Source organism: Pan paniscus, chromosome 13, assembly GCF_029289425.2.
Source record: "Pan paniscus chromosome 13, NHGRI_mPanPan1-v2.0_pri, whole genome shotgun sequence".
Classification (NCBI taxonomy): domain Eukaryota; kingdom Metazoa; phylum Chordata; class Mammalia; order Primates; family Hominidae; genus Pan; species Pan paniscus.
In genome coordinates this window covers 85,781,583-85,802,335 of record NC_073262.2, presented here as the reverse complement: position 1 = coordinate 85,802,335, position 20,753 = coordinate 85,781,583, and the positions used below count along the sequence as shown (strand labels likewise).

The 20,753-nt window shown below is 38.6% G+C and overlaps 1 protein-coding gene across 2 annotated transcripts in view; it reads right to left on the bottom strand.

Annotated features, from left to right (window-relative positions):
- The window catches only part of NUP35 (nucleoporin 35), a 38,049-nt gene extending 18,050 nt beyond the window's left edge, over window positions 1-19,999 (bottom strand). The window contains exons 1-4 of one of the 2 annotated variants that reach the window (XM_034954616.3): window positions 19,738-19,999; window positions 15,114-15,284; window positions 13,032-13,159; window positions 9,954-10,011 (exon numbers count right to left, since the gene is read on the bottom strand). In XM_034954616.3, the coding sequence (XP_034810507.2) occupies window positions 9,954-10,011; window positions 13,032-13,159; window positions 15,114-15,284; window positions 19,738-19,786 (406 nt within the window). In that variant the 5' untranslated portion in view covers window positions 19,787-19,999. Of the gene's footprint in view, window positions 1-9,953; window positions 10,012-13,031; window positions 13,160-15,113; window positions 15,285-19,066; window positions 19,264-19,737 lie in introns of those variants that run through there. The other variant, XM_003823522.5, reaches the window with a different exon arrangement.
- Window positions 20,000-20,753: the final 754 nt, after the last annotated feature.

Genomic DNA, 20,753 nt, shown 5'->3' with positions numbered 1-20,753 from the left:
CTGACAGCAGAAGACAACTGTAAGCAGATTAAGTGAAAATCTGCACACTGAAAAGGAGATTTGCCCCTGCCCATATTCAGAACACCAGCTTAGGCATAAGGCTGAGTATTAAAAGATTCTTCTTTGGGAACACTTAAAAGTGAAGCCCAGTAAGATATAAAACAGCTCCTCTCCATCAATTCTACCCTGCTGCCAATACCGAACCCTATGCACACACTTATTCCAAATAGCTTTTAGTGCCTCATTTGATAAATATTTGCTCACCAGCAATGATAGAGGGGTGGAAAAAAAATACCAAGAACTAGAAGAGACGAGACAATAAGAGCAAGAATAAAAAAGACTGCTATTAACCTCACTGCTAGGACATTTTACCTATGAAAGAACAGAATGCTATATTTCTTTTCTTTTTTTTTTTTTGAGATGGAGTCTCGCTCTGTCACCCAGGCTGGAGGGCAGTGGCTCGATCTCAGCTCACTGCAAGCTCTGCCTCCCGGGTTCAGGCCATTCTCCTGCGTCAGCCTCCCGAGTAGCTGGGACTACAGGCGCCTGCAACCACGCCCAGCTAATTTTTTGTATTTTTAGTAGAGACGGTGTTTCACCTTGTTAGCTAGGACCGTCTCGATCTCCTGATCTCGTGATCCACCCGCCTCGGCCTCCCAAAGTCCTGGGATTACAAGCGTGAGCCACCGCGCCCAGCTGAGAGAAGAGAATGCTATATTTCTAAGTACATTCAAAGGACAACAACAAAAAGGTTCCTGGAATTAAAATGACAGAGAAAATAAAAAACTGAGATGGTGGGGCACAGTGGCTCACACCTGTAGTCCCAGCACTTTGGGAGGCTGATGCAGGTGGATCACTTGAGGTCAGGAGTTCGAGACCAGCCTGGCCAACATGGTGAAACGCTGTCTCTACCAAAAATACAAAAAATTAGCCCAGCATGTGGTGCACATCTGTATCCCAGCTACTTGGGAGGCTGAGGCAGAAGAATCACTTGAACCTGGGGAGGCAGGTTGCAGTGAGCCAAGATTGCGCCACTACACTCCAGCCTGGGCAACAAAGCAAAACTCCATCTCAAAATAAAAACAAAAGCGCCCACCACCCCCCACCAAAAAAAAAAAGAAAACACACAAAATTTGAGAAAATCTCTCAGAAAGTAGCATACAGATATAAATGATAACATAAAAGGGAAAAAATAATTAGAAATCTCTGCAGTAATGCAACACACAAACAAGCAATTCAAAAAAACGGAACAGAGAAAGCAGAGAGAAAGCAATTATCAAACAAATAATACAGGGAAGTTTCCCAGAACTGAAGAATATAAGCATCTTGATGCAAAGGATCCATCAATTCCCCAGCAAAACAAATGAAAAAGTTCCACACCAAGTCACATTTGCAAAATTGACAATACCAACCATAGAGATATCATAAATTCTGGAAAACAGGTCATAAATTCTGGAAAACGGGTCACGTAAAAATACTCAGGAATCATCATCACAAATGGCTTCCACAGAACACTGGAAGGCAGAAGACAATGGAATGATGCCTCCAAAATTCCAACCTAACCACCTACACTATCAATCAAGTGTGAAGACTAAAAAAAGCATTTCTGACATGAGGTTTTAAATTTTTACTTCCTAAGCAAGCTTTTTTAGAAAGCTACTTAAATATGTTCTTCACCAAAATCAGGACATAAAGAGGGAGGCATGCTTTCTAGGAAAAAGAACTCAACACTACAAACATGCAAGTCCTAGGATGACTGTCATACACCATGCCAAAACAAGAAATCAAGACAGAGGCTAAGAGAGAGAAATTCTCAATTTAAAACAAAGAAAAATGTGCTTGAAAAGTGAGTGTACTAAAATAGGTATGTACCATAGCAGCAGAATGTTTGCTTAAAATAAAGGGAACAAATGGCACATAGAAAACTAGACTAATAGAAAAAAAAATAATTATTAACTATTGGAGAATCAAGAGTTTTACAGAAAGAATAATCATTTAATTGGTTCAGCACTGAGCAGTATTTACATAGTCACAGTACAAACACTGACAAAGGAATAAAGTTAGATGTAACTATATTCAGATAATATGAGGGGAAAATATAATATCTTCAATTACTTTAAGAGAAATATAGCAAAATTAAAAACTGAAAATTAAGAATTAGCAATATGATGACGTGGCTGGCTAAATGACAGCCCTCCAAGATAACAACATTCTAATCCCTGAAATCTGCAAATGCTATCTATGTGGCAAAAGGGATCTTGCAGATGTGATTACAGATCCTCAGATGGGGAGATTATCCAGGTGGGCCCTATATGTAACCACAAGTATCCTTACAAGAGGGAAGTAGGAGATTTTACTTCAGGGAAGGCTATGTGATTATGGAAGCAGGGAATGGAATGATATGCTTTGAAGATGGAGGAAAAAGGCATAAAGGAGAATCCAGCTAGATGCTGAGGAAAAAAAAAAAAAAACAAGGAAGCTGATTGTCCATAGAATCTCCAGAGGTAATCCTATCAACTCCTTGACTTTAGCCCAGTGAAACTGACTTTGGGATAAATGAGAATAAATGTAAAGTGTTTTAAGCCAATACATTTGTGGTAATTTGTTACAATGGCAAGAGTAAACTAATATAGCATCTAATTTGGACATAGTAAATTCCAAAAAGAATAGCTCTAAGATCTGGACTGGCTAGTTCATAATAAGGTTAAAGATTATCGCATTTTGTTGTATTAAAGTTCTATTTAATTTTCCTTTTTTTTTTTTTTTTGAATGGAGTTTTGCTCTCGTTGCCCAGGCTGGAGTGCAGTGGTGCAATCTCGGCTCACTGCCACTTCCACCTCCCCAGTTCAAGTGATTCTCCTGCCTCAGCCTCCTGAGTAGCTGGGATTACAGGTGTCCACCACCATGCTTGGCTAATTTCTTGTAGTTTTTGTAGAGATGGGGTTTCACCATGTTGGCCAGGATGATCTGGAACTCCTGACCTCAGGTGATCTACCGGGTGCCTTGGCCTCCCAAATTGCTGGGATTACAGTAAGTTCTATTTAATTTTCTAAAACCATCTGAATTTATTATTTTGACTAAAACATAAACATTGCCACCACCATAACTAGAGACCACTCAATGGTAGCATAGTTAATCTGACATGAGAGTAAATGAAATTTTGGTGACTAATTAAAAATAAGATTATCCTAGATTATCCAAATAGGCCCAATATAACCAATAAGGTCCTTAAAAGGGGAAGAGGAAAGGAAAATAATAATGTAGAAACACTCACTGGACACTGGTGGTTCTGAAGATGGTAGGGGGACATAAACCAAAGAATGTGGACAGCCTCTACAACTTAGAAAAGAAAAAAAAAAATTCTCCTCTAGGGCCTCCAGAAAGGAATGCAGTCCTGCTAACATCTTGATTTTAGTCCACTGAGGCCTACTTCAGACTTCTGACCTCCATAACTGTAACACAATAAATTTGTGTTTTTTTAAGATATTAATTTGTGATAATATGGTTCAGCAGCAATAAGAAGCTACATAGTCTAGAATAAGGATAGTTTTTATTCAGTATTATTAAAGAAAAATCATGCCTTGCCAAGTTGGATGCAAATACACCAATCCTCTTATTTGGTAGTGGATACTGGTGTTGGAATGTCATTGTCTCAAAACAATATTTACATATATTAGTTACCTGTGGCTGCTGTAACAAATTACCACAAACTGGATGGCTTAAAACAGAAATTTATTCTCTCACAGATTCTGGAGGCCCGAAGTCCAAAATTATGTTGTTGGCAAGGTGGCATGCCTGCTGCAGACTCTAAGGAAGGATCCACTGCTTGCCGCTTGCCTCCTCCACCTTTTGGTGACTTATGGCATGCTTTGGAAACAACACTCTAATCTCTGCCCCCTTCTGAACATCACCTTCTCTCTCCTCTATATGTTTCTCTTCCTCTTCAGTTTCAAATTTCTTTCTGCCTCTTACCTACAAGGACCCTTGTGACTGGATTTAGGCGCCATCCAGGCAATCCAGGATTCTGTCCCCTTCCCTCCTTAACTCTTTAAACTCTCCTTCAGAGTCTCCCCTCTGAAAATCCTTAACTCAATCATATGTAAGTTAACAGTCACAGGTTCCAGTGATTAGGATGTGGACATATTGTATGGAGGCCACCATTCAACTCTCTACAGCTTATATCCATCAATATATTCAGTCAACAAACATTTACAAAGGACTGGGTATGGCATGGTGGCACATGCCTATAATTCCAGCACTATGGGAGGTCGAGGTGGGAGGACTGCTTGAGCCTGGGAGTTTAAGGCTGCAGGGAGCTATGACTGCACCACTGCACTCCAGCCTGGGTGACAGTGAGATCTTTTCTCAAAAAAAATAAAAAAGAAAGAAATGCAAAACCATAATGTTAAGTAAAGTTTTACATTTTAGTGGCTCTCTTAGTCTACTGAAAAGCATACATTTTAATTTTCTTATTGTTGTCAAGTGGAAAAGCACAGGATTAATGTTAGGTCCTTTGTACCCAGCTCTGAGATGGGTAAACACTGAAGACACAGGAAAAATCTCTGTCTTGAAGGAGTTCATAATCAAGTAATAAAGACAGATGAGAGCCAAGCAGAGAGAGCTTTAAAAGGAACACATGTAAGGAGTACCTAACCCAAACCAGAAAAAGAAGAGTCCCTTTTGGCCCCCACTTCCAGGAACACTATCAAAACTCTGAGGTCCTTGCATCAACAAAAGCAGCCATAAAGTGCTACTATCACTTAATATCACGCTTAACCTGTTAACAATATGCTAACACAAATAATGATTCTAGTTAATTAACAAGTGACCTACCATTTTGGAAGAGAGCTAATATATAAGTGAAAGAACTTCTCAAGAAAAAAAGTAATAAAAAATATAAAGGAAGAAGAAAAGCAGAAGAAAACTTAAATTGCAGCAGAAAAAAATATTGAGGGATGAGGATGGGGAAAGTAGAAAAAACACATTCAGTGTTCTTTACCAGGGGCAGTAATATACCATGACTAAGAGTTTCTTATATTCTTTAATCCAGATTTCCTATTTTGACTTGTGACCAATGTTTTCCTGCACCAGAAATAATATTCTAAAAAAGATCTTAACATCAGTTACAGAATGTTTAAAAAATAAACCCACCAACCTCTTTATTGGATGCAAAAAACAACCTAAGCATAAAGTGGCAGTCATGCCATTATATCCCATGACATCTCTTTATAAAAGTTGCCAATCTCAGAAAGCTAAGATTTACTAATCATCCAAAAAAACTTCACTTAAAAAAAAAAATATATATATATATATATATAGCTCTAAATGAAAAATCTAGGTTTTCCCCTCAATTTTCCTGTCAATTCTCTTTTTCTATTTCTTGCCTATCATTGGCCATGCATGATAGGTCTCCACACCTTGTCATCTTTTCAAAAATATTCTTTGTCACTTATACCCCATTAAGACTTTCTATGTGTAAATTCCTTAAACTCAAAGTAGAAGCAGCAGTGGCTCCCAGTGGCCAATTCATGATAGCTATTTTTCCTATCACAGCTCTTGTATTTTCATATATAGTTTCTACAATTACAAAACCTCACAGAAGTTACTATATTAGAAAAAAATAAGTTAACAAAAAGATATTTATTAACATTAATCATGCACTTTTCTACTTGACAACGGTAGGAAAATTAAAATGTATGCTTTTCAGTCAACTAAGAGAGCCGCTAAAATGTAAAACATTACTTAACATTATGTGTTTTTGCCTGTTTTTTTTTCTTTGAGGTCTCGCTGTCACCCAGGCTCGCGTGCAGTGGTGCAATCATAGCTGCCTACAGCCTTAAACTCCCCAGCTCAAGCGGTCTTCCCACCTTGACCTCCCATAGCGCTGGAATTACAGGCATGTGCCACCATGCCACACTCAGCCCTGTTTTTGGATTTTCAATGTCCCTGGGATCACTTACTGACTCAATTATTTCTTTGAAACAAGGTCTCACTCTGTTACCCAGGTTGGAATGCAGTGGTGTGATCACTGTTCACTACAGCCTTGACTTCCCAGGCTCAAGGGATCCTCCTAACCCCAGCATCCGAGGTGGCTGGGACTACAGGTGTGTGCCACCACGCCAGGCTAATTTTTAAAATTTTTTTTGTAGAGACAGGCATCTCACTATGTTGCCCAGGCTGGTCTCAAAACTCCTGGACTCAAGTGATCCACCTGCCTCGGGATTATAGGCATGAGCCAGTGGCACCTGGCATGACTCAAATAACTGAATAATCACTATTTCTGTGTGTAACAAAGCATCATCATCCACCTATTTGTTACAGTTTGATCAGCTTAAGGCTGTTCAGAACTAATTTTCCTAGACATTCAACCTCAGTTACATGGCTGAAAAGACTAGGGTGACATTCTAGATGTTTGATCATGACATACACAGTAGACAGACTTCTAAAAAGGCCTCCAAGATTTCTTTTTTTTGGAGACAAAGTCTCGCTCTGTCACCCAGGCTGGAGTGCAGTGGCTCGATCTCAGCTCACTCCAACCTCTGCCTCCCAGGTTCAAGTGATCCTCCCACCTCAGCCTCCCAAGTAGCTGGGATTACAAGCGTGCACCACCATGCCTGGCTAATTTTTATATTTTTACTAGAGACAGGGTTTCCCCATGTTGGCCAGCCTGGTCTCAAACTCCTGGCCTCAAGTGACCTGCACTCCTCAGCCTCCTAAAGTGCTGGGATTACTGGCATGAGCCACTGCGCCCAGCCTAAAGAGGCCTCCAAGATTTCTGTCCCCTGGTTTGACTGATTGGTAATCCAATCAACCAATCCAGGTACTGCCGTGAAGGAACTTTGCAGATGAACTTAGGGTTACTACTTAGCTGACTTTAGAATAAGGAACTATCTCAGATTATCCTCACGGGCCTGATAAAATCGAATGAGCTCTAATCACCAGCAGAAGGCAGAAAAGTAAAGTTAGAGATATATGAAGCATAACAAAGGACTTGATCTGCCATTGCTATATCTGAAGATGGAAGATGGAGAGCCATGAGCCAAGGAGTGAGGGCAGCCTCTAGAAGTTAACATCTTAAGGTAACAGCCAGCAAGGAGAGGGACCTCATTCATTCCTATAACCACACAGAACTAAATTCTGCCAACAACTTGAAGGAGCTTGGAAGCAGATTCATACCCAAGGCCTCCAGACAGAAACACAGCCCTGTTGACATCTGAGCTCTAACCAACAGCCCAGATATCTGACCTCTAGAAACCAGAAGATAATACGTGTATTGTTTTAAACCACTAAGTTTGTCGTAATTTGTTATGGCAACTACAGAAAACTAGTACAGATTTTGGAACAAGTCAGGTGCTGCTGTTAACACCCAAGTAAAAATGTGGAAATGGCTTTAGAAATCAGGCAGTGGGTAGAGGCTGGAAGAATTCTGAGCATCGTGATAGAAAATGACTAAGTTTCCTTGAAGAACATTTTACTAGAAATGTAGACTTTAAAGACACAGCCAATGAGTGCTCACAGACTGCCTCAAGACATTCAGACTTGGAGGATTCAAAGGATCCAATTTGTATTGGGTGTTCCTTTTGTTATCCATTCTGACAATACCTGCCTTAACCAGAGTGTTTAATACATTTTACATAATTGTTAATTTGGTTAGTTTTTTTTGCTTTTTTTTTTTTAATTTTTATTTACTTTTTTTTTTTGAGATAGGGTCTTGTTCTGTCACCCAAGCTGGAGTGCAGTGACAAAATCAGCTCACTGCAACCTCGAATTCCTGGGCTCAAGCAATCCTCCTGCCTCAGCCTTCCCAGTAGCTGGAACTATAGGCACATGCCTGATTTGCTTAGTTTAAAATCTACTGTCTTGCTATTGTTGCTTATGTTCCATCTTTCCCTGTTATTGTATTATTTCCCTTCTTGCCTGCCTTCTTTTTCTATCACTATCATCTCTCACCTAGATTGCTACAAGTAGCCTCCTAACTTGTCTCCTTGCTTCTAAGCTAATTTTTACTCCCAAACTAGTTGAACCCAGCAACAGTCTCATCCTTATTGTCTTCCACCTTTTCTGGGTAAAGACCAATTGTGACAATAACCTACAGGGCCATGTAATACATCTGCCCCCATTACCTCTCCTCTCTGACCTCATTTTCTACTATTCTCCCCCTCACTTACTCCATTTCAGTCACCGTCCCCTTATTCTTCCTTGAACATCCCAGACACACTGTTCCCTCCGTCTAGAATACTATTCCCTACCTCCCTAACTTACAGACTTTTGAGTAAAGTTTACTTGCCCCCTAACTTTCAGTGGTAGGTGGAATAAGCTGGGTAGGTCCCCAAATGATGTCCATGACCTAATCCCTGGAACCTGTGAATGTTACATTAAATGGCAAAGGGAATTAAGGTTGCAGGTGGAATTAACGCTGCTAATCAACTGACCTTAAAATACAAAGATTATCCTAGATTATCTAGAAGGGCCCAATGTATTCACAAGGGTCTTTAAAAGAGAGAGGGAGATATGACTACAGAAGAATGGTCAAAGAGTTACAAAGTTGCTGACTGTGAAGATGGAGGAAGGGAACCACAAGCCAAGAAACGTTAAGTAGCCTCTAGAAATGGAAAAGGCAAGAAAATAGATTATTGCCGGCCGGGTGCTGCCGGCCGGGTGCGGTGGCTCAAGCCTTTAATCCCAGCACTTTGGGAGGCCAAGGTGGGTAGATCACAAGGTCAGGAGTTCGAGACCAGCCTGGCCAAGATGGTGACACCCCACCTCTACCAAAAATACAAAAAAAAAAAAAAAAAATTAGCCAGGCGCAGTGGCCAGCACCTGTAATCCCAGCTACCCGGGAGGCTGAGGCAGGAGAATCACTTGAACCCAGGAGGTGGAGGTTGCAGTGAGCCGAGATGGTGCCACTGCACTCTAACCTGGGCGACAGACCAAGACTCCATCCATCTCAAAAAAAAAAAGAAAAATAGATTTTTGTCTAGAACCTCCATAAATGAACACAGCCCTACCAATGTCTAGATTTTAGCCCACCAAGACCCATTTCAAACTTCCGACCTCCAGAAATGAAAGATAATGAATGTGTATTGTTTAAGCCACTTTTATGTTTGTGGTAGTTTGTTATGGCAGCAACAGAAAACTAATACATTACTCTATTTAAAACTCTAAGTCTCTACCCCCTTCCCCTCTTTGCTGCTTAATTTTTTCCTCCACAAAATGCAATACCTTCTAACAAATGTTATAATTTACTTGTTTTGTTTATAAATGTAAATTCTGCAAATAAATGTAAGTTCCATAAAGGCAGGGAATATCTATTTTGTTTACTATTTCCCAGAGTACATAGTTAGGTGCTCAAATATTTGCTGAATAAACATTTGATGGGATTATACACATATGACTACATATGAAGAACTGTGCTAAGCATAATGATGATTATTAAAAAGCCATTAATCTTAAAGAAAAACTAGGTATATAATCAGTGGTTGCTTCTATTCAACGGCATTTAGATTTATAACTATGCATTAACATCTCTCAAAACACCTTTATTATTCAGTGTCTTAACTATTCCTTTTCATCCCAATTCCAATGGCTTTTTTATTGACAAGTTTTAATAACTAAGGAGACACTTCAAACATCTATTAAGTATACAATTTCTTAAAAAGACATTCTGAATATTCACCCCATCATACCTTCAGGGTGATTTGATTCAGAAAATAATCAATATACAAAGTATTTCCTTCCTGAAAGAAGTTATAGATTTCGGAAAATCTCCAAGTTTGAAATATAAAATAAAAAATTTTGGCAGTTACCAACAAACATTTTATATTAAATTCATTCGAAGAATAGAGAAGTATTTGGTGTCAGAGTTGTTTACTCCGTGATCACACGGATCCAGCGTGGGTAGCAGAGCCAGACCCTGTCTTTTAAAAAAAAAAAAGAAAGAAAGAATCACTTACCTGTTCCAGGAGTAGATGTAACTCCAACAAGAGGGCTCTGCATTACTGAAATGTTTGGCTACACAAAAACAGAAGAAAGTGTTATGGTAAAAATGCAAAACATAAATACAGTAAGTGTTAAAAGGCTTCATTCAATGGATAATTGAATTTTTATCATGTGCTAGAGATGCCTCTAATTAGCTCAAAGTACAAAGGCACTCTTTTTTCCCCATAAGTTAAACAGTATTAACCTAAAATTTACTAGATCCCTTAGTATTTGTTTAAAATAAGAAAAGTCACATTATGTTAAAAAAAAAAAAAGACTATCTTCTGTAAAAGGTGACATGTTAACTATTTGTTTTTAGTTTCTAATGTACAATATTTGAAATAACAGAGATAATGGTAATTTTTAAAATGACCAGGTTCATACAGAAAAACAGAAGGGTGACAAAATTTGATTTTCAACAGAAACTTAGAAACCATGAAACACTATAGATTCAAATCAGTCTAAACAATAAAAGACAGCATATCCCTACCACTACCAGTAGAAAGTTCCAAAACTGGTAAATTATCCACTTTAGTTCCTTTAAATATAAGAAAATTAAGGATTAAAATAGTTTAAAATCCTTCTAAAACAAAGACAATATCCAATCAATAAATGAGAACAGAATCTCTCTAGAACTCAATAAAGATTTTTTAAAACAGATTCTAATTAAACTAAGGAAATCTCAAATAGCTTCATTTAGCAACCAGAACTAAATGCTGAAAGAATGTTGGGAGAGATATAAAATTTATTCCTCAATTATTAATGCCAATTCTTTCATGATTAGAAAGCAAATTGAGCAAATTCCAGGGGGCATAACTAATTTGGGCTCTAATCTAGCAATAATATTCTTACCAACTTTCAAATCAAAAACATTCTCTATAAATTATGACCCACGAGTCTTTCAAACATTTTGAATACAGCAATATCTGTAAGCCTTTGTCTGTATCATCAGAGAAGTAATAAAACCTTGCACAAATTTAGAAGCCAGTGGTTCTTGCAACAAACAATTTTTTAATTTTTTAATTTTTATTATTTTATTTTTGAGACAGGGTCTCACCCTGTCACCCAGGCTGAGTGCAGTAACACGATCACAGCCCACTGTAGCCTGAGCTTCCCAGGCTCAAGCAATCGTCCCACCTCAGCCTTCTGAGTACCTGGGACTATAGGTACACACCACCACATCTAGCCAATTTTTTTTTTTTTTGTATTTTCAGTAGAGACAGAGTTTCGCCATGTAGCCCAAGCTGATCTCAAACTCATGGGTTCAAGCAATCTGCTCAAAGCCCAGCACAGTGGCTCACACCTGTAATCCCAGCACTTTTGAAGGCCAAGGAAGGTGGATTACTTGAGCTCAGGAGTTCAAGACCACCCTGGGCAACAGGACAAATCCGATCTCTACAAAAAATACAAGTTAGCCAGGCATGGTGGTCCACATCTGTAGTCCCTGCTACTAGGGAGAAGAGGTAGGAGGATCACTTGAGCCCAGGATGTCGAGGCTACAGTGGGGCATGAGCATTTCACTGCACTCTAGTCTGGGTGATAGAGCAAGACCCTGTCTCAAAAAATAATAATAATAAATAAAAATACATAAAAATCAAGCAATCAGCCCACCTCGGCCTCCCAAAGTGCTGGGATTACAGGCATGCACCAACACGCCCAGCCTTCATACCAAACTAATCATAAGCTTTACTTATCAACCTTTAGAAAACATCCCAGACCAGGATATCTACCCATTAGGAACAACAAATGCCATACGTGTAATTTTACCATTTCTAGTAGGCACATTTTAAAAGTACAAACAGGTGAAATTTAGTAATATTTAGCCAAACACATCCAAAACATCATTTCAATATGTAATCAACATAAAAAAATAAGATACCTTACATTCTTTCTAAGTCTTCAAACTCTGGTGTGTATTTTATACTTAAAGTGTATCTCAATAAAGACTAGCTATATCTTTAGTATCAATAGCCGCACTTAGCTAGTGGCTCCTGTTGGACAGGAAGGCAGGTCTAGAAGTGTTGGGAAGAAACAGTAATCTGTTTACCACAGTGAATGAATTTTGCTTTACTTGACAAGTAAGCCTAGTATGCCAGATATATCAAGCCTATAAATAGCACAAATCCACTGAAAAATGCTTTCTAATATTCTTGAACTCTCAACTTCACTAAATACAATTTAGGGAAAGGCATAAAACATATATCTAAAGCAAACAGCAGACATATCTTTATATAAAGAACTTATCAACTTAAGTGATAAACTTTGTTTATATGTCCTACTAAGCACAATAATAATAGGAAACAACACTTCTGTATATGAAGCTACTAAATTTTCTACTTAAAAGAAAAGTCGGCCAGGCACAGTGGCTCACATTTATAATCTAGCGCTTTGAAAGGTCAAGGTGCAAGGATCACCTGAATCCGGCAAGACCTCATCTCTACAAAAAAAAATACAATTAGCCAGGCATAGCAGCACGTGCCTATATCCCAATAGGACAGTTGAGGCAGGAGGATTGGTTGAACCCAGGAGTTCAAGGCTGCAGAGTTATGACTGTGCCGCTGCACTCTAGCCTGGGCAACTGAGCAGGACCCTGTTGGGGACCCTAAAAAAAGAAGAAAATAAAGACAAGTCCATACTACTTCTCAGCTGACGAGTGCCCTAGATCTAGATGAAACTCTAAATTTTCATTTGTTCTTTCACATAATTTTTAAATATTAAATATTAAACTTCTTAAACAATCAGAATGATTTAAACCATAGTCACATTCTACATGTATATTAAGTAGGTTGGAGGTATGGGCAGGTGGATAAGGCATACCTATAAACACCTGAGAATTACCTATGAGAGAAAATCTAGAGTTCTACACTGTTAAGTACAGTTCATCATCAACACAATTTAAGTAGATTCTATGATGTGTTTAATGTTTATTCTGTGCAACATAGTTACATTAAAATAGACTTCAGGGAAACATTTCAAAGTATTGACTCTCACTGAACAGCCACATAAAACCTTATGATGTTGTTCATTGGGGATCAAAAGGGTATTTATATTACCTGTCTTCTTGAAGTTAAAGGTGTTGATCCAAGTCCTGGGCTAGAAATGTCATCATATATACTTCTAACTGGTGGAGCGCCACTTTTATCTTTATGAGCTGGTACAACTGGTTGTGGTGGTGACCCACCTACAGTGTCCAAAAAAAAAAAAAAAAAGGGATTCTTCTTTTTGGTAAGATTTTTTAAATTTATATTTTCGAAATACTGACTTAAAATCTTGTCTGCTAGTTCTTTTCAAACTTTAATAGGCTGAACAGTCACCTGGGGACCGTGTTAAAATTCAGACTCTGATTCAGAAGGTGTAGGGTGAAGCCTGAGATTATACAGTTCTAATAAGCTCCCAGGTGATGCCAATGCTGCTGATCCACAGACTGCACTCTGAATAAAAGGATTCAGAGTAAGTAGTTAATAAAAATCTTAGTTTTCAGAAAACACATGTAACTTTTGCTCACTCTACAAAACGCTTAACATTTAAATACAAAACTTGATCCCATTTCTCACTTGAAAGTAGGTACTAAACAGCTCCAGTCTGTAGATTCCTGAATAAATACAATTCCCTATGTAGAGTTTGACTATCTAGATTAAGTAGATCCCATTCATGTTTCTCACAGTAGAAATATATTTAAGTACATAATAAAGATGTAGTAAAAGGACCAAGTTCTGTGACATAAAGATGTCTTTATCGATCAGAGAACATGCAATGTCAAATAGTGATGCAGCCCAGGCCATCGGTAAGACTAATGTCTGAGCCTGGACTGTACAGCTTAAGCTATTTAGGGCACAGTCTATGGAATAAGACTAACCTGAGGTTTATAGTGCTCTCTCACTTACTAGCAAGTGAGCTTCAGCAAATTAGTTATTGCATTTAGCCTCAGTTTTCTCTTTTTAAAGATGGGGATACTATTACCTACCCTTTAAGATTGACAAAATAATGATTAGCATACTGCCAGGCTCATAAGCAATCAATATACATTGGCTACCATAATAAAATAACACATTTGAAATTTAATGTTTAATGTTAAATGAATTACTTCAAATATAATTTATAATTCTCCCTGATAAATCCTAAATAATAAACCATTTTAAAGCAAAAATACTTTAAAGGGCAATTAAGGTAAAAAGAGTTTTCACCTGAACTACTACTAAAGGATATTAGCTCACAATTAGAATTCAACACTTCTGTATCTAATTCTCACTACTCAGTTAAAACTTCGAAGTCATTTTTTAAAATATTTCTTTGCTAAAGGAGTTCTGTAATAAATACAGGCTGCATTTACAATACTTTGCCCTGACAATCACAAATTCTGTGTATAAAACCTCCCCCCAAGTTTCCTTAAACACGCTATATGTGAGAATCTCAATTCACTAAGACTAAAGGCAGAATTCGTATCTACATCTTCAAGTTACACTTCTTTTGACCGATTATTTCCTATTCTTGTGTCTTAAGATGAATTACTTTAAATGAATTCAGATGAAGCTAAATGATGGTATTTCATCAACTCTATGAGGCACTCTTCCCCCACCACACTCTGACATCTCCAAAACAGAAATTTTACAAAAAATGGCATCTTAGCATTGTGTCATATTTAGGGTTATCTTTCCTAGTGGTACTTAAAAGCCAATTCAAAGGCATCTTAGAATGAAAAAAACATAGAATACATTTTAGTGGCTCTAGAAATTATAGCTTATACTTCTTACACCTCTATTCCAAGAGCCTTAAAAGCTTTGCTTTATAATAGACACACTGCTTAATTTTTTTTAATTAATGAATGTATTGATGAGGGTGAATGCTGCACCACTACACTTTTTAAAATTCTAGCACAAGCTTGTCCCACCCATGGCTTGAACACCGCATGAAGCCCAGGATGGCTTTGAATGTGGCCCAACACAAATTGGTAAACTTTCTTAAAACATTTTAAGATTTTTTTGCATTTTTTTTAAGCTCATCAGCTATTATTAGAGTTACTGTATTTTATGTGTGGCCCAAGTCAATTCTTCTTCCAATGTGGTTCAGGGAAGCCAAAAAATTGGACATCCCTGTATCTAGCATGTCTATAAAATTATTTTAAGCAATTCACCTACCTGCAAGTAAAGGTGATCTCATTTCCATTACTCCTACTGAAGGGCCACTAATTGATCGAGGTTGTGGAGTCACCGGAGCTGGCAAATCCCCCATTAAAAATCCAGGTAAGAACTGGGCATTAACTCCTGGCTTTGGAGATGTGGGTGAACCCAGCATCATTGGTTCAGATCCTACATGAATCAAAAAATAAATTAAGGACTTTTCTGTTACAGTTTCTGTTACATGTTGATGACAAAAACATGCAAGAATCTAACATAATTTTGCAAATTTAATCAAAACTTTTAGATATAATAGAACCATAGTTGAATTTATTATTTTAAAAGCCAACAAAAAACATTTCTAGAAAAATGTAAAGTTATCTTGTATTCACTTTTTTTTTTTTTTCTGAGTCCGAGTCTCACTCTGTCACCACGCTGGAGTGCAGTGGCGCAATCTCAGCTCACTGCAACCTTCACCTCCTAGGCTCAAGCGATCCTCCCTCCTCAGCCTCTCAGTAGCTAAGTCTACAGGCCTGCACCACCACGCCCAGCTAATTTTTGTATTTTTTTGTAGAAATGGGGTTTCACCATGCTGCCCAGGCTGCTCTGGAGCTCCTGAGCTCAGGTGATCCACCAGCCTTGGCCTCCCAAAGTGCTGAGATTAAAGGTGTGAAGCCACTACACCTGGCAGCACAATATTAATCTGTGACAGCTATTTTTGTTTACATTATTTCAGGGGCTTAAAAATCACACTAATAACTTCTTTCCATTTCCGAATCAGTTTGGACTATGTAACAACCGAAAACAAGGACAGGCTGCACTACTTATACATACAAAGCTTAGCATATCAAACACAATGGGTTTAGCTTGCTAAATTGTTTCTTTTTCTTCCCCATAAAAAGTTCATCATTATTGTGATAAAACCGTAACCATGCATATATTAGAGCACTTACAAAATAACAGTGATAACTAGCACCCTAACTCAGAAACATGTTGAAAAGAGTTGAAAACTTATTTTTGTATCTTTTTTCTTAATCATTAGTTTAAGTCAAGAATAATCACAGCTGGGCATGGTGACTCACGCCTGCAATCCTAGCACTTTGGGAGGCCAAGGCAGGAGGATCACTTGAGCTCAGGAGTTCAAGACCAGCCTGGGCAACACACTGAGATCTCATCTTTTTTATTTAAAAAAAAAAAAAAAATTAAAGAATCATCATTAAATATCCCCCAATATAAAGCCAACTTAGAGAACTGAAACCTCACAATTGATACAAAATAAATCCTCACAATCTATAGAGTAGATATTATTTCCCTTATGAAGATGAGTGAGCTATATAATTCTAATTTCAGAGCAAAATAGCAGAATAAGGAAAACAATGGGCTATGGAGTCAAAGATGTGGGTTCAAGTTCTCTCAGCAAAAGGGAATAAGCATAGCTAGCATCCACTAACAGAGCTTTTGTTAGAATTATAGCAAGTATAGCTTGACCTGGTACCTGATACACAGTTAGGTGCTCAATAAATACGAATTATTATTTTCTACAAATATTTTATAATAGCAAAAACTGAGTAAAGTATAAATGTAGAACTTGCAATCTCTGCTTATGAAAATAATTTTCAACTAGGTGACAAGCCTGAGTGTGACTCATTGCACTCAGAAGGGTCAAATGTTTGCTATGTTATTTGTATGGTTTTTTTATTAACTATTACTTAACTTCTAGATGGCCTTAACAATCTGTTTCTTAATATCCGAAAGCTGCCAACTATTTAGTCTTCCTCTTATTTCCCATTATATTAGGCCTAGATATTAACAATACAAGTGTATAAAAGACAAAAAAAAAAACAAATTCAATAAATGGATAAAGCAAATGCTAAAACATGGGTGTGAAAACTCTAATTACATTGTAATTATTTTATAAAGTGCTAGTTACTATGTTACATGGCACTATAGAAATATTTCGTAAGAAGATCCACTAAAATCAAACCAAAAGTCTAAACAAAAGCATATTCTTAACAGATATTCAGAATACCATACTAAACGCAAAGTTTTTGGTAACATTCACTACATTCACTCCCCCTCCCTAAAAGAAAAAAAAATTATAGCAAAATAAAGTAAGAATTGGCTTAAGAAAAGTTCTGATGTATCTGGATACATACAGACACAGTAGAAGGCTCAAGCCTCTAATCCCAGGATTTTGGGAGGCCGAGGCGGGTGGATCGCTCGAGCTCAGTTCGAGACCAGTCTGGACAAAATGGCGAAACCTTGTCTCTACCAAAAATACAATAAGTAGCTGGGCGTGGCGGCACACTGTGGTCCCAGCCCCTGGGAGGCTGAGGTGGGAGGATTGCTTGAGCCCGGAGGCGGAGGTTGCAGTGAGCTGAGATTGCACGACTGCACTCCAGCCCAGGTGACACGGCTGTGTCAAAAAAGAGGAAGGGAGGGAGGGAGAGAGGAAGGAAGGAAAAGAAAAAAAGAAAGCACCAGACAGGAAGGAGGGCACAATGGGCTCTTAATGAGGACTGTCACTAACCACCCCTCAGGCTAAATTTCACTTAAAGCAAACTTAAGGAAAAGATGCTGCATGTCCTCAATTCCATTTCATATTCTGTGCTCCTAAAAGATACGTACTCAGCTAGCAGTTTGTTGAAGTCAACCCTTAGTTTTACTACACCAGTGGGCACCTGGAATATCTGCAAAATGTGGACTTGAACATTAATACTGGCTAATGTCAGATTTCTGGCAAGGCAATATACAGGGATTGGTTTACTCACATTTGTAACCCCAATAAATATGCACTCCAAAATGTTTTTGTTGAATAGAAAAATTTGGAACTGGAAATGAAGAGTTTTTTATCTCTAAAATACATTAAAAATAAATACCAAGACGACATCTATATATAAATTTTAATGCAGAGTATCTGCATTATTGACATTATGCATTTAGTTTTTTTATGACAGACTAAAGCAGTTCAAGTTACTCTATTCTCAAAAAGAACTTATTTTACACCAAACATGGCAAGCATTACATACCCTTCAAATCTAAAGACTCTTTCTACACCATATATATTACATTTGCTCTCTTTTCCAAGCTCAGAAAGTTATAACCTAACTTTTCAGCTAAGTCTCTATGACAGTAAGACGGTTTATTTTCCGTTCTAAAATTTTCGACGATTCTCACAAGTCGCAAAACTCAGCAGGAAAAAAAGAAATCCGCGTGCTGTTAAAGTGGTAGATTTTTTTCAAAGACGACATATTTCAACGAGGCTCCGCAATGAATAATGGGAATGAATCTTTAAAAAAATTCTGATCGTGACTTACTAGAGAAAAACACCTCCTACAATACTTAAGAGTCACTTTCCCCAAATAAAGGCGGGAAATATCGTGCGAACTCCTAGCTTGCTGTTAAGGTCAATATCTCAATGATTACCAACCACACGGTTGATTAAATGTTGCACGATTCAAGCTTCCATTAATAACAAGATTCCTTTGGCAAAGCCCGGGAGAGAGGAGTCAAAACAGGAACTGGAAGCACAGGTGATCAAGAAGCAGTGGACTGCACCCACACACTTCAGGGCACCGCCCACCCACGTGTACCGCGGTCAGTTCCTCCCAGGGATGCTTCTGGGGACCGGGGAATCCAGCAACCAGCATCGCGTCTCGGGTATCAGAAAGAGGTTAAGGTATGGGCCAGTCTAACGTGGCTGGCGTGTGGGGGCACAAACACAGCTCAGTCACCGCCAGACGGCCTTTTCTTCACCCTCCCAGGGCCCTCAGCTTCCCGGCGCCACCTTTGTAGCAGTATGGAGGCGACGCGTCGAGTAGGGGACCGACTATGAACTTGGGGGCACCCAAGGATTCCCTCTCCGCGACTGAAACCAGCAGACGAGAGCCTGACGACTGCCTTTCAGTCTTGCCCGCCTCCAGGCCCAGAGCATGGATGGCAGTGCCAGCAAGGAAAAGCAATATTTCACTCACCTAACGCGGGCCCCTGAGGTTCCACTGCAAAGGCTGCCATTGCGTCGGCAACTACACTTAAAACCAGTACCTTCCCAATTAATTTTCAAATATGGCGGAAACGCTCCCCACGGGAAACGGCGTGCTACCTTATGGGGTTGCGTAACTTCCGGACCTGCGCTATGCTTAAGTTGTAGGCGCCGGAGCCATTTTGGAATAGGGCAAAGTCTTTGCGCTGAGAATTTCCGAGAAAAGGGTTTTTCCACTGGGAAGGTGGCGAACTAGCGTATGGTTCTGTGAATGCTTTTCATCCGGGAATGCTTCCTGATTTGTGGGTACTTAAGTTACATAGAAGCACAGATTATTTTACTCACGGTTTCATAATTAGCGTGAGTTGACCCAGTGCTCTATCATCGGTCAGCTTTCCTGAGTAACACCTGGAAAAGTCAGCTTGATGAAAACAGTTGGTGCCTCTTTGCAATGTCGATTTCTGGACTTAGTACATGACGCTTTTTCCTCAAAGCATGTTTTCTACTATCCGTATGCCATTTCTTTTAAATTTTGTGTTATGTAGACAATTTTACATTAAAGCATAACTCATACGCTGTTTTGTTGCATATTAAAACATACAAAAATATAGCTAACGAACGCATAAAGTACACATGTAAATAATGAAAGATAATTATACGCACCCACGAACCCTCCACACCGCGGAATCTTGCGTGCTTCTGCATGTGCCATCCCTGCCGTCCACCTCCCCTCACTTTGCTGCTTTTCTTTAGGGCATAGTCATACGTAAATCACATACACATATTCTGCGTATGTGTGTGTAAAAATATATTGTTTAGTTTTGCTCAAATACTAACTTTATAAAATAATGTGCTACATATGTATAACTGGGGACGTTCTCTGCTCCATACCATGAGGATTATTTCCAAAATATCCACCCATGCTCAGCTATTTCTTCTAGGACTTCCTAAAATCTCAAATGGAGGAAGAATTTAGTCTTTGGAATGAGGCAGTAACAATTCCAGAATTAAATGGTAGGTTCACAGAAATCAAATTTTAAAACCACTCACAGATCGAATTGACTTTTTGAAAATGGGTGTGTGAATTGAATTGTGTCCCTCAAAAATTTATGTTCAAGTCCTAACCCTCATACTTATGAATATGACCTTATTTGGAAATCGGGTCTTTGCAGATGTAATAAAGTTCAGATAAAGTCACATTGGAGTACCACAAGCTCGGTTAACTAAACCAGCACAAATGTATCTCTTACAGTTCTGGAGGCCAAAAATCCAAAATGAGTATTGTAGGGCTAAAATCAAGGTACCAGAAGGACTATTTTCTTCTGGAGGCTCCAGGGGAGAATCTATTACCTTGCTTTTTCAAGCTTCTAGAAGCCACTTATATTTCTTAGCTTGTGTCACCTTCCTGCTTTTTCAAAGCCAACGATGTAGCATCTTTGGTCTGTCTGACACTGCTTTGTTCAGCTTCTGCCATCACATAGCCTTGTGATGACATTTAGGACCCACCCAGGTAATCCAGGATAATCTTACTATTTCAATATTCAGTAGAGGTGATTAAGTTAATAATCACATCTTCAAAATACCTTTTGCCATATAAGGTAACATTCACAGATTCTAAAGCTTAGTGTATGGATATCTTTGGGGAGTAGTCAGCCCACAACACAGAGCAATCCACTTTT